Raw genomic sequence first — 15,322 nt, 5'->3', positions numbered from 1 at the left:
GATAGGTTTAGAATTAATTGTGGATATTTTTTTATAATTTCTTTAACAAGAAATATGTTATCAGTAAAAATTTGAGGCAGACTTTTCACCAGGTAATGAACACACCTTTTGTGCAAGAAAAAGACAAAAAGACAAACAACTGTACACAAAACACAACATAGAAAACTATAGTCTGAGCAACACGGAAACCTACCAAAAATACGAATTGGTCTGTTCCACCAAAAGGGTAAGACGATCAACATCCAATATGGCACCCGTTATGTATACAAATCAGGTCCACATGAAGGTCAACTTTAAAATATAGGGTTTTTACAATATCAACAAATGCATCTTTGCTTTCTTATTTCAGATATCAATGAATGCGAAAGTTCTCTTTGGAACGACTGCGACTTGAATGCAGATTGCACGAATTATGAGGGCCGTTATAATTGTACATGTAAAACAGGATATTTGGATATATCAGTAGATACAAGTCGGCCTGGACGTTCATGTGGAAGTAAGAATAAATATGTTACATTGAAAAGTATAAAGATAAATATATATATATATATCACTTTATATTCTTCTTTTTTAAATCTATAGTTTTATTCACCAGGCTTTGTTTCATAGCGGGTTGGCATTTGTAATTGGATTAAAACAAACTTTAAATGATTCAAATTGTATTTCATTTTTAAATTTGCATTGCAATATGAAAGTGTTTTTTAAACACACAGAAAGGAAAAGAGTTAGATAAATGCCATATAATATGATCCGGAATAAGTACACCTATTTCCAAATCTGTTAAATGAGGGCAAGTAATCTTATATTATAGGTGAATAAAAAATGATGGTATAAGTACTAACATTTAAATTTCAACGAGAAGATTTTTCTGAAAGTTACAAAACGATGATTTAAACTGTCTTATGTTTACGAACTTCAAATTCATAAGACAGGACAACACTTTTCAACAAACATGAATTGTACATGTTCATGGCGTTAATCGATGAAGTTTTCAGCACATACACTTAAGTTTTTCTTTTTTAAATTGTAGTGATTGATAATGACAATGTCGATCCTATCAGTGGTGTGAAGCTTGCCTGTAATAAACATTATTACAAACTATCAGACATAGTTACATGTACAGTAACGTTAAAGAGAGGATCAGACGTATCATATCACGTGGATTTTGGTGACGGTACAAGTTCTAGTTATACTGATCCAGAGATGTTGTCATTCATGTCACCTTGGTCCTTTTCTCATGAGTAAGATATGTTATTGCCATATTTTCCTTACAAAAACTTGGGCATATTAATGTTTAACTACATAATACCGTTGGTGTTGTTTGAATAACGAAATCATTAGTAAAAGTAGTGAAGTAACTAAGGCTATTATATATTATTTTTTTTCTATTTGGGTGACTTAAAGAATCTGTTTTGAACATACGAGCAGATGGTTACTAGATAGTGATATTTGGTAAGCCATTTTGAGGTTATAATGAAATGCCGTTCTCAAGAAAAACTGGTGATTCTACTATATATGAGTTTTAAAATTTTCTTTCAAAATGTAATGCTAACATAATTTCACTAAGGTTGACTTCCAACCCTCTGACGTGAAATAAAACATATACGTTCATTAACAAAATCAATCAGCAAAGGAATAATACACGTGAAAATAGTAGTTTGAAGTCACAACTAAACTATCGTAAACACAAAACAAAATATTGGAGGTAAACAGATTTCAGCAAAATAAACTTAAAAAAATGGTTGCTGAGATCGTGGACATACTTCATTCATCTTAATTTATTAATCAAGTACAGCAAAGGAGTAAATAAAAATGTGTACTATATTTTCTACTTACTGTTTTAAGGTATACGAATGAAGGGAATATAACAATAACCGTAAATGCAACAAATGCCAACAGTCATTTTCATACCAGTACAGAAATCATCATGCAGAAAGTAATTGCTGGCCTTGTTCTGAACACAACACAGCTTGATCCAGTGTATTCTGGATACTTAATGATTGACATAATTTCTTCAGAATATATCTACAGTAATATACTTCTTCAAATAAACTTTGGTGACGGCGAAATCTCAAACCAGATTGTTGCAAAATTTCAACAAATATCAAAATACCATTATTATGACGTGGGAACATACATTTTAAAAGTGAATATATCTAATCTTGTGAGTTATCAGATAATAGAGTCCAACTATACTGTGGATGAAGTTGTCCATGATCTAACTGTGATAGCAAACTCGTATGCAATTAAACCAAACAGTGATGTGATTCTTACCATACGGACCAGTAACGGATCAAATTTAAATTTTGACATATTTGTCAACGATGAAAACTATGACACCGTATATCTCAGAAATGAGAAACGTGGAATAACATTGTTCTATCACACAGTATTAATAAATAAAGTTGGGATATATAATGTGTCTGTTGTAGCCTCAAATAATATTTCTTCTGAAACTTTTACCATCAAGGACCAGGTATATGTCGAAAATGAAGTGCAGGATTTGATTTTATCTACAGATCCTGTAATTGCTAATCCACCTGGAGACATATTTTTGACAGTGGATTACAACGGAATCATAACTCCACCATCACACGTGACATGCAATGTTACGTTCGGAAACATATATTCGGATATATTTTACATAAACCAGATGCAAGTTGGTAAATCGGAACAATTCAACATTAAATATGATAATGCCAGCTTTATTGGGGAACTTAAGATAGATATGAACTGCTTGAACAAAATAAGTCACATGTCACTTACCACGTGGACTTCTCTACAACAACCAATTTCCGGTATATCTATTCACCACAGCATACCGTATATTCCATCCGGAAATTCTATTGACTTCATGTTTAACATTGAAAGCGGAAGTAAAGTCAAATACAACTATTCTGTAGGAGATGGTACAGAATATTCTGATAATATAAATCAGGACTCTGTTAGTAACTTTCAAATAAATAGAACTCAAAAATATAATCAAAAAGGCAAATTTCAAATAATATTCCATGCTAGCAATAGCGTATCTCAAAAATATGCAGAAGCTTATGTATGGGTGTTAGAAGCTGTGACAGGACTGAAAATTACAAAATACTTTTATTTGTCGGATCACAGCTCAGACGTTAGTTTCGGTTATGGAGATGAAGAAAATATTTATCCAACTGAAAGAGATATAACATTTGATGCCTCAACCGTGAGCGGAAACAATATAAAGTATGTGTGGGATTTTGGAAATAATTTTGTTAGGGAAACTGAAGATCCTACCTTGACATATCAATTTATAAATGGCGGAAATTTTAAAGTTATTGTAAACGCCAGTAATCAACTGTCGCATATCACTAGATCATTCAATATGTCCATTTACCAGACGGTCTTGATTTCAACGTTAAGTAACAACGGACCTACAAATGCATTTGAAACTATTACGTTTACTCTTCACTTTAGTCAACCTGGTACAGAATCTTGCTATAAATGGGACTTGGGTGATAAATCACCAATTGTTTTGTATGGTGAGAAGAACTGTGAAGAAATTGCAACGTCATTGAATTATAAATACATGTACTGGAAGCCGTCCTCAAGTCTTATTCATACTCATATGTACCGTAAAAATTCAACATATCAAGTGTTACTTACAGGAACTAATCTTATTTCATCTAAAAATATATCATCGATGGCCATAATAAGTGGAATAAGTTGTTTTTACCCGGATGTTCATATAAACGGAGGTGGACAAGATATTGATGGACCAGAGGTTATCCAGAAATCACAGAGGATAACACTAGAAAGTTCTGCAGAGGTTAATTGTAAAGTTTCACAGACGGTTTCATATCTTTGGAATATTTACAAAATTAGCCAAGGAGAAACCTTTCAAGATTATATATTTGAAAACTACAAGATAGAAGATTCTGTTGAATTAGATAACTTGAATTTAGTTTTCATACCAAGAACACTACCGATTGGGCAATACCGAATTAATTTAAACGTTTCAATGACTGAAATTTACGGATTGTCAGCTAAAGATTTCACCTACATAGAAATTATACCAACTCCTCTCAAGGTTAAAATAAGCGGCGGCAATGCTAGAGTTGTTGGTTATAATCAAATGTTGATTGTGAATGCAGGGGAACAATCATTTGACCCAGATATTGATGACCCTAACAACAAGACAGGAATGAGATTTATATGGAAATGCCGACAATCCACAGAGGCGTATGGAGAAAAGATTTCACAGATTGATATTCCTGAATGGGATATATATGTCAATATGACAAGACAGGATGGGTGTTTTGGAACAGGTATTGGCATCCTGCCATTTCACGAGTCACAATTGAAAATCAGTACTCTGTATTTAGAACCAAATACAGAGAATGTGTTTGAAGTAGAAGTGTATAAAGATGACAGAATGGGTTCGTTTGAACAGTTAGTTTATGTTGTTGAAGGAGATCCACCAACGCTTATCATTACGTAAGTGTTTATTTTTGTGTGGTTATCTTGGTGTCAACCTATCAAGAGTATGATACTTAACAAATCTCATTTAGAAACAGGTCAAAAATATTTTATAGGGGAAATTATTTGTCAAAATGCACATCTTGATTATCAGAATAATTTCCACTTGGTGTTACTAATTGAATATAACAATAAAATCTATGTGAGGCAGTTTTATAAAAATTCCAGCCACTACAATGACAGATGTATAGAGACAAAAACAATTAAAAACCAATTGTTCAGAGAACAATTGTAGGTCTTTCCACTAGAAAAGATCTATTTTGATATTGAAATATTAAAAATCAGTTTAAAATGTTAGTTCCTATGGCTGTATGATGTATTTATATGAATTTAAAGCAAAGGTCAAAATCTAGAACGTCATATTGACCTATGACCTTGACCTCAATTTCAAGTTCACAAACCAAGGACCTTAAATCAAAAGACCCAAGGTCTTTAATATGTTTGGTTTATTAGTAATATCACTTTACGCGTAATTCTAAATGTAAGATGGGCAAAAACTCCTATTTATTGCCTGCGCACCCTTTCAATCAAAATATACAAGTAAGGACATGTCGCAACTAACAATTTATGAAAAATTATTTGTCGATATGTCATAAGGTATTTGAAAATAAATGAAAATAAGCCAAAATCTAAATTTAGAATATGACCTTGACCTTTGACCTTGACCTCATTTTTATTATTTTGGACCAAGGACCCCAAATCTAAAGACCCTATGTCTTTATCACTTATGGTTTACCATTTAGAAATGCATATCACTTAATTTAAGGGAAAAGGGGGAATAACTCTCATATGGAGTCTCCGTAAAGCTTCGGTCCAATGAATATCCTAATCCTGAAGATGTAACTAGCAATTTGGTAAAATAAATTTGTCGTAATCTTTAACGGTTGCGAAGGAGTAGTGGCCACAAGAAAAACAGTGTTTGGGGAGATAACTCTTACAACGTAAAGTATTTTGTTACACAGTTGTAAATTTTTAAAGCGTATAAACTATACGATACCATATTCCAAATATCTAAGCGACATCTTTTGAAACATCAATAATACGCAAGAAAAAAAATTAGGCGGAAGAAAAAAAAAAAAAAAAATAATAATAATTAAAAACCAATTGTTCAGAGAACAATTGTAGGTCTTTCCACTAGAAAAGATCTTTTTTGATATTGAAATATTAAAAATCAGTTTAAAATGTTAGTTCCTATGGCTGTATGATGTATTTATATGAATTTAAAGCAAAGGTCAAAATCTAGAACGTCATATTAACCTATGACCTTGACCTCAATTTCAAGTTCACAAACCAAGGACCTTAAATCAAAAGACCCAAGGTCTTTAATATGTTTGGTTTATTAATAATATCACTTTACGCGTAATTCTAAATGTAAGATGGGCAAAAACTCCTATTTATTGTCTGCGCACCCTTTCAATCAAAATATACAAGTAAGGACATGTCGCAACTAACAATTTATGAAAAATTATTTGTCGATATGTCATAAGGTATTTGAAAATAAATGAAAATAAGCCAAAATCAAAATTTAGAATATGAACTTGACCTTTGACCTTGACCTCATTTTTATTATTTTCGACCAAGGACCCCAAATCTAAAGACCCTATGTCTTTATCACTTATGGTTTACCATTTAGAAATGCATATCACTTAATTTAAGGGAAAAGGGGGAATAACTCTCATATGGAGTCTCCGTAAAGCTTCGGTCCAAATGAATATCCTAATCCTGAAGATGTAACGAGCAATTTGGTAAAATAAATTTGTCGTAATCTTTAACGGTTGCGAAGGAGTAGTGGCCACAAGAAAAACAGTGTTTGGGGAGATAACTCTTACAACGTAAAGTATTTTGTTACACAGTTGTAAATTTTTAAAGCGTATAAACTATACGATACCATATTCCAAATATCTAAGCGACATCTTTTGAAACATCAATAATACGCAAGAAAAAAAATTAGGCGGAAGAAAAAAAAAAAAAAAAATAATAATAATTAAAAACCAATTGTTCAAAGAACAATTGAAGGTCTTTCCACAAGTAGAGATCTATTTTATTATCAAAATATTAAAAATCAATCTAAAATGTCAGTTCCTATGACTTTATAATGTATAAATATGAATTTAAAGCAAAGGTCAAAATCTAGAACGTCCTATTAACTTTTGACCTTGACCTCAATTTCAAGGTCACCAACCAAGGACCTCAAATAAAAAGACCCTTGGTCTGTAATATGTATGGTTAATGAGTTATATTACTTTAGGCATGATTTTAAATATAAGATGGGCGAAAACTCTCATTTATTGATTACGCACCCTTCCAACCAAAATTTATAAGTTACAACATGTCGCAACTCACCATTTAGTAAAAATAATTTGTCAATATCTTTCACGGTTGTTGAAAATAAGAGAAAATAAGCCAAAATCAAAATTTAGAATATGACCTTGACCTTTGACCTTGACCTTATTTTCATTTTTTTGGACCAAGGAACTTAAATCCAAAGACCCTAGGCCTATATCACTGATTGTTTACCAGTTAGAAACACATATCACTTATATCATATGCATAAGGGTAAATAACTCTCATATGGAGTCTCCGGATAGCTTCGGTTCAAATGAATATCCTAGTCCTGAAGAAGTAACGAGCAATTTGGTAAAATAAATTTGTCGTAATCTTTTTTGGTTGCGAAGTAGTAGTGGCCACAAGAAAAACAGTGTTTGGGGAGATAACTCTTATAACGTAAAGTATTTTGTTACGCGGTTGTAAATTTTTAAAGCGTATAAACTATACGATATCATATTCCAAATATCTAAGCGACAACTTATTAAACAACAATACTACGCAAGAAAAAAAATTAGGCGGAAGAAAAAAAAAAAAAAAAAAAATAATAATAATAATTAAAAACCAATTGTTCAGAGAACAATTGAAGGTCTTTCCACAAGTAAAGGTCTATTTTGATATTGAAATATGAAAAATCAGTTTAAAATGTTAGTTCCTATGGCTTTATGATGTATTTATATGAATTTAAAGCAAAGGTCAAAATCTAGAACGTCCTTTTAACCTATGACCTTGACCTCAATTTCAAGGTCACAAATCAAGGACCTTAAATCATAAGACCCTAGGTCTTTAATATGTTTGGTTAATGAGTAATACCACTTTACGCGTAATTCTAAATGTAAGATGGACAAAAACTCCAATTTATTGTATGCGCACCCTTTCAACCAAAATATACAAGTAAGGGCATGTCGCAACTAACAATTTAGGAAAAAATATTTGTCAATATGTCATACAGTATTTGAAAATAAGTGAAAATAAGCCAAAATCAAATTTTAGAATATGACCTTGACCTTTGACCTTGACCTTATTTTCATTTTTTTGGACCAAGGATCTCAAATCAAGAGACCCTAGGTCTCTATCACTTATGGTTTACCAGTTAGAAACGCATATCACTCATATCAAATGCATAAGGGGAAATAACTCTCATATGGAGTCTCCAGATAGCTTTGGTCCAAATGAATTGCCTAATCCTGAAGAAGTAACGAGCAATTTGGTAAAATAAATTTGTCGTAATCTTTTACGGTTGCGAAGGAGTAGTGGCCACAAGAAAAACAGTGTTTGGGGAGATAACTCTTACAACGTAAAGTATTTTGTTACGCAGTTGTAAATTTTAAAAGCTTATAAACTATACGACATCATATTCCAAATATCTAAGCGACATCTTTTGAAACATCAATACTACGCAAGAAAAAAATTTAGGCGGAAGAAAAAAAAAAAAAATAATAATAATAATCAGAACAAATACAATAGGTCTTTCCACGGAAAAGTGGAAAGACCTAATAATAATAATAATCAGAACAAAACCTATAGGTCTTTCCACGGAAAAGTGGAAAGACCTAATAATAATAATAATCAGAACAAATTCAATAGGTCTTTCCACGGAAAGGTGGAAAGACCTAATAATAATCAGAACAAATTCAATAGGTCTTTCCACGGAAAGGTGGAAAGACCTAATAATAATCAGAACAAATTCAATAGGTCTTTCCACGGAAAGGTGGAAAGACCTAATAAATCTGCAAATTTATGACAGAAGATACTCACAAACAACTGTAGTTAACACACGATATTTAATTCGATATTCCAGAGCTGGCCTTTCCTTTCATGATTGCTTTGATAGGGGCTGCTTTTTTCACGGTATGTATTGAAGGCAAGAGTTCTTTGTAGTTAGATTGAATTCATCCCTTCGATTAATTTACGGACGATTTCATAAGGTTGTTGACTTTGTTACAGTTGATCACGAATATGTTCCAATAATCATAGCAACAAACCCATTTACTTTTCCTCGTTTGAGACATCATTGAATGAGATTTATCACCTAATTTTTACTCAATATGCAGCAAAGTGGTGTCACATTTTGAACAGGATCTACTGGGTTTACCTCCCAGTTATGATTCACAAATATATAAACTATAGCCATTGGGGAATGTAAACTACTGTCTTGTAAGTGAAAAGTTTGGCTGGCTATATATTAATCAGTGTTAACCCACCATTTTCTTCCGACAATGTCTGTACTGAGGGGGAGGACAGGGGTAAGGGAGACAGGGAGAAAGGGGGTAGGAGAAAGGAGAAAGGTGTGGGAGAAAGGAGAAAGGGGGTAGGAGAAAGGAGAGGAAGGCTGGGAAAAAGCAGAAAAGGTTGGAGAAAGGAGAAAAAATAAAATATCTCTCCTTTTAAATAAAATTCTAATATTTCAAGAAAAAATATCTCAAAAGGAGATGTTTTATTCTAATGGGAGAAAGGAGAACGGGGGTAGGAGAAAGGAGAAGAGGGGGGAGAAGGGGGCCAAGTGAGCTTTTCTCATCACTTTGTGTCCGTCGTCCGTCGTCGTAGTCGTTAACTTTTTACAAAAATCTTCTCCTCTTAAACTACTAGGCCAAAATGGGTACCCCCTGTCCTCCACCTCTGTACTTAGTCAGTCATACGATAGTCGTTTTTCGCTGGTTCCATTGGCTGATAACGTTTGATTTTGTCAGTTTTTATTGACTTCCCCTTTTTAGCTCACCTGGCCCGAAGGGCCAAGTGAGCTTTTCTCATCACTTTGTGTCCGTCGTCCGTCGTCGTCGTCGTTAACTTTTTACAAAAATCTTCTCCTCTTAAACTACTAGGCCAAATTAAACAAAACTTGGCCACAATAATTATTAGGGTATCTAGTTCATAAAATTTGTCCGGTGACCGAGCCAACCAACCAAGATGGCCGCCATGGCTAATAATAGTACATAGGGGTAAAATGTAGATTTTTGCTTATATCTCTGAAACCAAAGCATTTAGAGCAAATCTGACATGAAGTAAAATTGTTTATCAGGTAAGATCTATCTGCCCCGAAATTTTCAGATGAATCCGAGAACACGTTATTGGGTTGCTTCCCCTAAATTGGTAATTTACGGAAATTTTGCTCTTTTTGGTTATTACCTTGAATATTATTATAGAAAGAGATAAAATGAAAACAGCATAAATGTTTAGCAAAGTACCTTCTACATTTAAGTCAACATGATCAAAATGGTCAGTTGACCCCTTAAGGCGTAATTGCCCTTTATAGTCAATTGTTAACAATTTTTTGGTAAATTTTTGTAATCTTTTACAAAAATCTTCTCCTCTGAAGCTACTAAGACAAATTTAACCAAACTTGTCCACAATCATCAATAGGGTACCTAGTTTAAAAAACGTGTCCGATGACCCCGCCCGTGAACCAAGATGGCCGACATGGCTAAAAATAGTATATAGGGTAAAATGCAGTTTTTGGCTCATATCTCTGAAACCAAAGCATTAAAAAAAATCTTCAGTAGATAAAATTGTTTGTAAGGTCAAGATCAATCTGCCCATAAATTTTCAGACCAATAGGGCAACTTGTTATTGGGCTGCTGCCCCTGAATTGGTAATTTTAAGAAAATTTTGCAGCTTTTGGTTATTATCTTGAATATTATTATAGATAGAGATAAACTGTAAATAGAATTAATGTACAGCAAAGTAAGAGCTACAAATAAGTCAACTTGGCCAAAGTGGTCAATAGACCCCTTATGGAGTTATTGTCTTTCTAGTAAAGTTTTAACAATTTTCATAAATTTTGTAAATTTTGTAAATTTTTACAAAATCTTTTCCACTGTCACTTCTGGGCCAATTTCATTATAGATAGAGATTATTGTAAGCAGCAAGATTGTTCAATATAGTAAGATCTACAAACACATCACCAACATCAAAACACAATTTCGTCATGAATCCATCTGTGTCCTTTGTTTAAATTTAATATGCACATAGACCAAGGTGAGCGACACAGGCTCTTTGGAGCCTCTAGTTAAATTAACTATGAATTACTGTATTTTGGTTATACTTTTTTTTATATAGATATACATAAGTATAAATAGATATGGTTTATGTAATAGCATTTGTTTTATATATGCTTTAATGGTGTGCATATCCTCAGATGTCGATGCAAATGAAGTTGTTAGCACCAATTTGAAAGTCGTATTCAATATTCAATCAGCTATCCTATTTTTGTGCGATAATTTTCGTTAATCTTAATTTTTCCTTCTAATGGTTTGTTACCAATTATTTTTGTTATTACCCTTATTCCGTTTTAACTGAGTTGGTAATAATAACAATAACAAGGAAATTGTCTTAGTTATTATTTATATACTTTGCAGTTGCCATGTAAATTGCAAATCTAAGATGAATCCTTCTGGTGAATTCACTCTTTCGGTCACGTGTGTTGAATGTACTAACTACGATAAAGAGGAGTACAAATGGAGCCTTTATCTGAAGAATGAGACCTTAGGAGGTTTCTATCCCGTCAATAACTTAGATGGTCTGACCGAAGCAGGTATATTTATAGACATGTATATGTATTAAAACTGTAGTTGTCTAAAGTACGTGCATGAAATTATTTGTTCAGTAGACTAAATTTTTCAAAAAAATAAAATGCAATAAATCACAAAAACACTTTAAAATTTATCTTTTGCAAGTGATATTACCAGTCGGAAATGATAGAAATTCATTATTTAAATAATACGAGATATTTGAGACAACATAATGTTATTTCAAAGAATTTCTGATTCAATAAGACGTTAATATTCTTCTAGTTACTATCGAAATTAGAATTATTGTTAATTTATTTTTTCTTATAGTTTTCACTAAGTTAGAGTGTACATTAATCTCTGATGCAAATGATTTATGTAGATATAAAATAGGCAAATTTTCTGCAGAAATTTAACTTGTTAAAATGAACAACTTATCTCAATTTTATCTTGTTATGACCTTTTAGTAACAAAATTTAAGAAAAATATTGAAATCAGAGGTGATAAGTCAGATAGGATTTTACAGTATTTTACCTTATTGTACTTTTGCAATTATAAAGAAATTTTATCGTTTTTTATTTAGAATCCTTCTCAAATTTAGTCATAACTCTCATTTGACCTATTGACAAGTTTGATCATGAATAGTTTGTATTTCAGGGACATCCTCTCAGGCAATAAAAATCAAACAGGGATCCCTTATTGGAGGACAGATATATCGATTTAGAATAGATGGCAAAGTGTATGGTTACGCTCCTAGCTTTACTGAGTATGAATTTATTACCAATCTGCCGCCATATGGAGGAACTTGCGACATTGATCCAATATCAGGTAGAAATACACTTTTAAATTAAAATTTGCTGTTACAAAATATTAGAAATTATTATAAATTAAGGAATGTATCTCCCTCATGCAAAGCTCTGATTCCTTTCACGGATTTGGCTATACTTTTTGGACCTTTTGGATTATAGCTCTTCATCTTTTATATAAGCTTTGGATTTCAAATATTTTGGCCACGAGCATCACTGAAGAGACATGTATTGTCGAAATGCGCATCTGGTGCAAGAAAATTGGTACCGTTAATTTTATTACTACCACTGGGTCGATGCCTCTGCTGGTGGACTATTAGTCCCCGAGGGTATCACCAGCCCAGTAGCCGGTACTTCGGTACTGGCATGAAAATACGGATTTTTTGTGTTATTAAAATTTGATGTTACAAAATATTAGAAATTATTATAAATTAAGGAATGTATCTCCCTCATGCAAAGCTCTGATTCCTTTCACGGATTAGGCTATACTTTTTGGACCTTTTGGATTATAGCTCTTCATCTTTTATTTAAGCTTTGGATTTCAAATATTTTGGCCACGAGCATCACTGAAGAGACATGTATTGTCGAAATGCGCATCTGGTGCAAGAAAATTGGTACCGTTAATTTTATTAAAGCTTTAAAAGATTTGGTATTGGTTTTGCTCATTGTTGAAGGCCGTACGGTGACCTATAGTCGTTAATTTCTGTGTCATTTGGTCTCTTGTGGACTTATTAGACCGTTGGTTTTCCCGTTTGAATGGTTTTACACTAGTAATTTTGGGGCCCATTATAGCTTGTTGTTCGGTGTGAGCTAAGGCTCCGTGTTGAAGGCCGTACTTTAACCTATAATGGTTTACTTTTTAAATTGTTATTTGTATGGAGAGTTGTTTCATTGGCACTCACACCACATCTTCCTATATCTAGTTGTCACATTGGCAAATATACCACATTTTCTTTGTTTTTGTATCTAAATACTGGCGTATCATAGTTATCACCAGTACAGTTTATGTTATAATAATTTGTACTATTAGTATTACCAAAATGTGTTTTGATTTACGATTGGATGTGTCAATTTTTATTTCCTATTACTACCATTTAAAAACTTTTGAAAAAATACTTGTTAGGTCTTGTATTTAACAGTGTTAGTAAATCCTGAGAACTGTTTTCAGGTTATGCATTAGAGACAGAGTTTGAAATACGTTGTCGCGGATGGTTAAACCCTGGAGAAGAAGCAATATTAGGACGTGGTTTGTTATACAGATTTTGGTCTCGTCCGCATGGATCCTTTGATACACAGCTTTTGTATTATGGAAAAGATGCTTTCACCCCTAAGAGCAAATTCTCTCTTGGGCCTGTGGACAATGACTTCTTTCATGACGTTGTAGTTAGAATTTCCAATCCTATCGGAGAGTTCGTAGAAACGTATCTTAAAGTAAAGGTATGAACACTAAAGTCAAGTTAACTTAAAATCGTATATATCAATTGAATGGGTTAAGTTTTCTCAATTGTTAAATATAATTGTAAATGTAAATAATTGATAGATATGTTAAAAGAAAATAGCTATTATTCTACAATAGATAATAATTATTGAAGTTTGAAATCGTCATTATATAATGCAAATTCCCATTTATGACGCATCATTGAATTCACGTGGGATAATATTGTTTTCCCATCACAATGTGTGCTGAAGCTGTGTTAAAATAAACTTTTAGTTTCAGAGCGCAATTATTATTTTGTGCGTCTCATAGTACCTAATTTAAGCAAGCCACAGCAATATACGTAATCGATACAGCAGATTGCAAAATACAACCTGAAAAACAGTACTACCTGTACATATACACAAATACTTAAAGTTTTTTCAAAGTATCCTTGCTTTTGTCTTTGGAGTCACTTATATTTGCGACGCAATAAATGTATTAACGTTTAACTTTCATTTTGTAAGGTTAAAGAACCAAAGGAAGACGATGTATCGGACCTTCTTACTCTTACTAGCGGAGAATCTAATCAATTAACTACTCTGTTGTCATCTGGTAAAGCACAGGAAGCTAAGCAACTGGTGGTCGCTGTGGCATCACTGATCAATTATTCACCAGTTCTGGTAAACAATTACTTCATTGTGACCACCTTTAAAGTTCGAATTATTAAGTAAACCAAGATAATATATTAAGAAACAGTAAATATTTATGGAAGATGTTGCTTATCTTTTTTGATGATGATGATGATGATGATGATGATGATGATGATGATGATGATGATGATGATGATGATGATGATGATGATGATGATGATGATGATGATGATGATGATGATGATGATGATGATGATGATGATGATGATGATGATGATGATGATGATGATGATGATGATGATGATGATGATGATGATGATGATGATGATGATGATGATGATGATGATAGAAGTTTTAAACGACATTGACTGGCTATACAGTCCTCGCACAGTCGGTCATTTTTTTTTTTGTGAATTAGACAATCATATATTTATATCTACATTTACTTTGAATTGAAAGAACAAAATTGACTTACTATAATGAGTTATTTTATAATGAATCTGATATTGAAATTCATTTGTATAAAATTTCCTTATTCAGTTTTGATGACCAATAATACTATTATTCTGTTTGTACTCAACACCAGAAGTGTTCTATGTACCCTTACTATAGATGTCAATAGAAGAAGAAGGCTTATCATGTCTCGTATATTGGGTCTATGTTTTTCTTTACTCATTTGAATGTTCATTCTCTAGATAGGAGTTTCAAGAGCGTCACTCCTACAAATGATAACAGCACCAAATACCCCACCATCGACAGATGGTAGCACAACTAGTGGTTGGACAAACCAGACTACGACCTTGTTACCAGGAGACACGTCTATCGAACCAGGAAGTACTATTGATCCAGAAGAGGTAGAGAGATTGAGACAAGAACAGGCAGCTGAAGAAAAGAAATTAAGGACCGAGGTAATATAAATGTCATTTCTATAATTATAGAACAATTTTAATGTTACTGAACACGATATACATGCTATATTCATTTAAAGCGTTACCTAATGGTTTAACACATTCATATATTTAGTAATTTTCATTCAATGTCATAAAAAATAAATTAACAAATGACACGTATCTTTTATCCTTGATACCTAATAAAACAACATTACAGAAT

At 32.6% G+C, this 15,322-nt stretch overlaps 1 protein-coding gene across 1 annotated transcript in view; it reads left to right on the top strand.

The window, feature by feature from the left end:
- Nucleotides 1-15,322, top strand: part of LOC139489311 (polycystin family receptor for egg jelly-like) — a 39,884-nt gene that overhangs the window by 7,709 nt on the left and 16,853 nt on the right. The window contains exons 13-20 of the mRNA XM_071275594.1: nucleotides 350-496; nucleotides 1,031-1,241; nucleotides 1,846-4,467; nucleotides 11,190-11,365; nucleotides 11,997-12,167; nucleotides 13,314-13,582; nucleotides 14,087-14,242; nucleotides 14,908-15,120. Of these exons, the coding sequence (XP_071131695.1) occupies nucleotides 350-496; nucleotides 1,031-1,241; nucleotides 1,846-4,467; nucleotides 11,190-11,365; nucleotides 11,997-12,167; nucleotides 13,314-13,582; nucleotides 14,087-14,242; nucleotides 14,908-15,120 (3,965 nt within the window). The remainder of the gene's footprint in view (nucleotides 1-349; nucleotides 497-1,030; nucleotides 1,242-1,845; nucleotides 4,468-11,189; nucleotides 11,366-11,996; nucleotides 12,168-13,313; nucleotides 13,583-14,086; nucleotides 14,243-14,907; nucleotides 15,121-15,322) is intronic.

Source organism: Mytilus edulis, chromosome 9, assembly GCF_963676685.1.
Source record: "Mytilus edulis chromosome 9, xbMytEdul2.2, whole genome shotgun sequence".
In the NCBI taxonomy this organism is placed as follows: domain Eukaryota; kingdom Metazoa; phylum Mollusca; class Bivalvia; order Mytilida; family Mytilidae; genus Mytilus; species Mytilus edulis.
The sequence above is the reverse complement of the archived record's forward strand: the minus strand, read 5'-3'. Positions and strand labels throughout refer to the sequence as shown.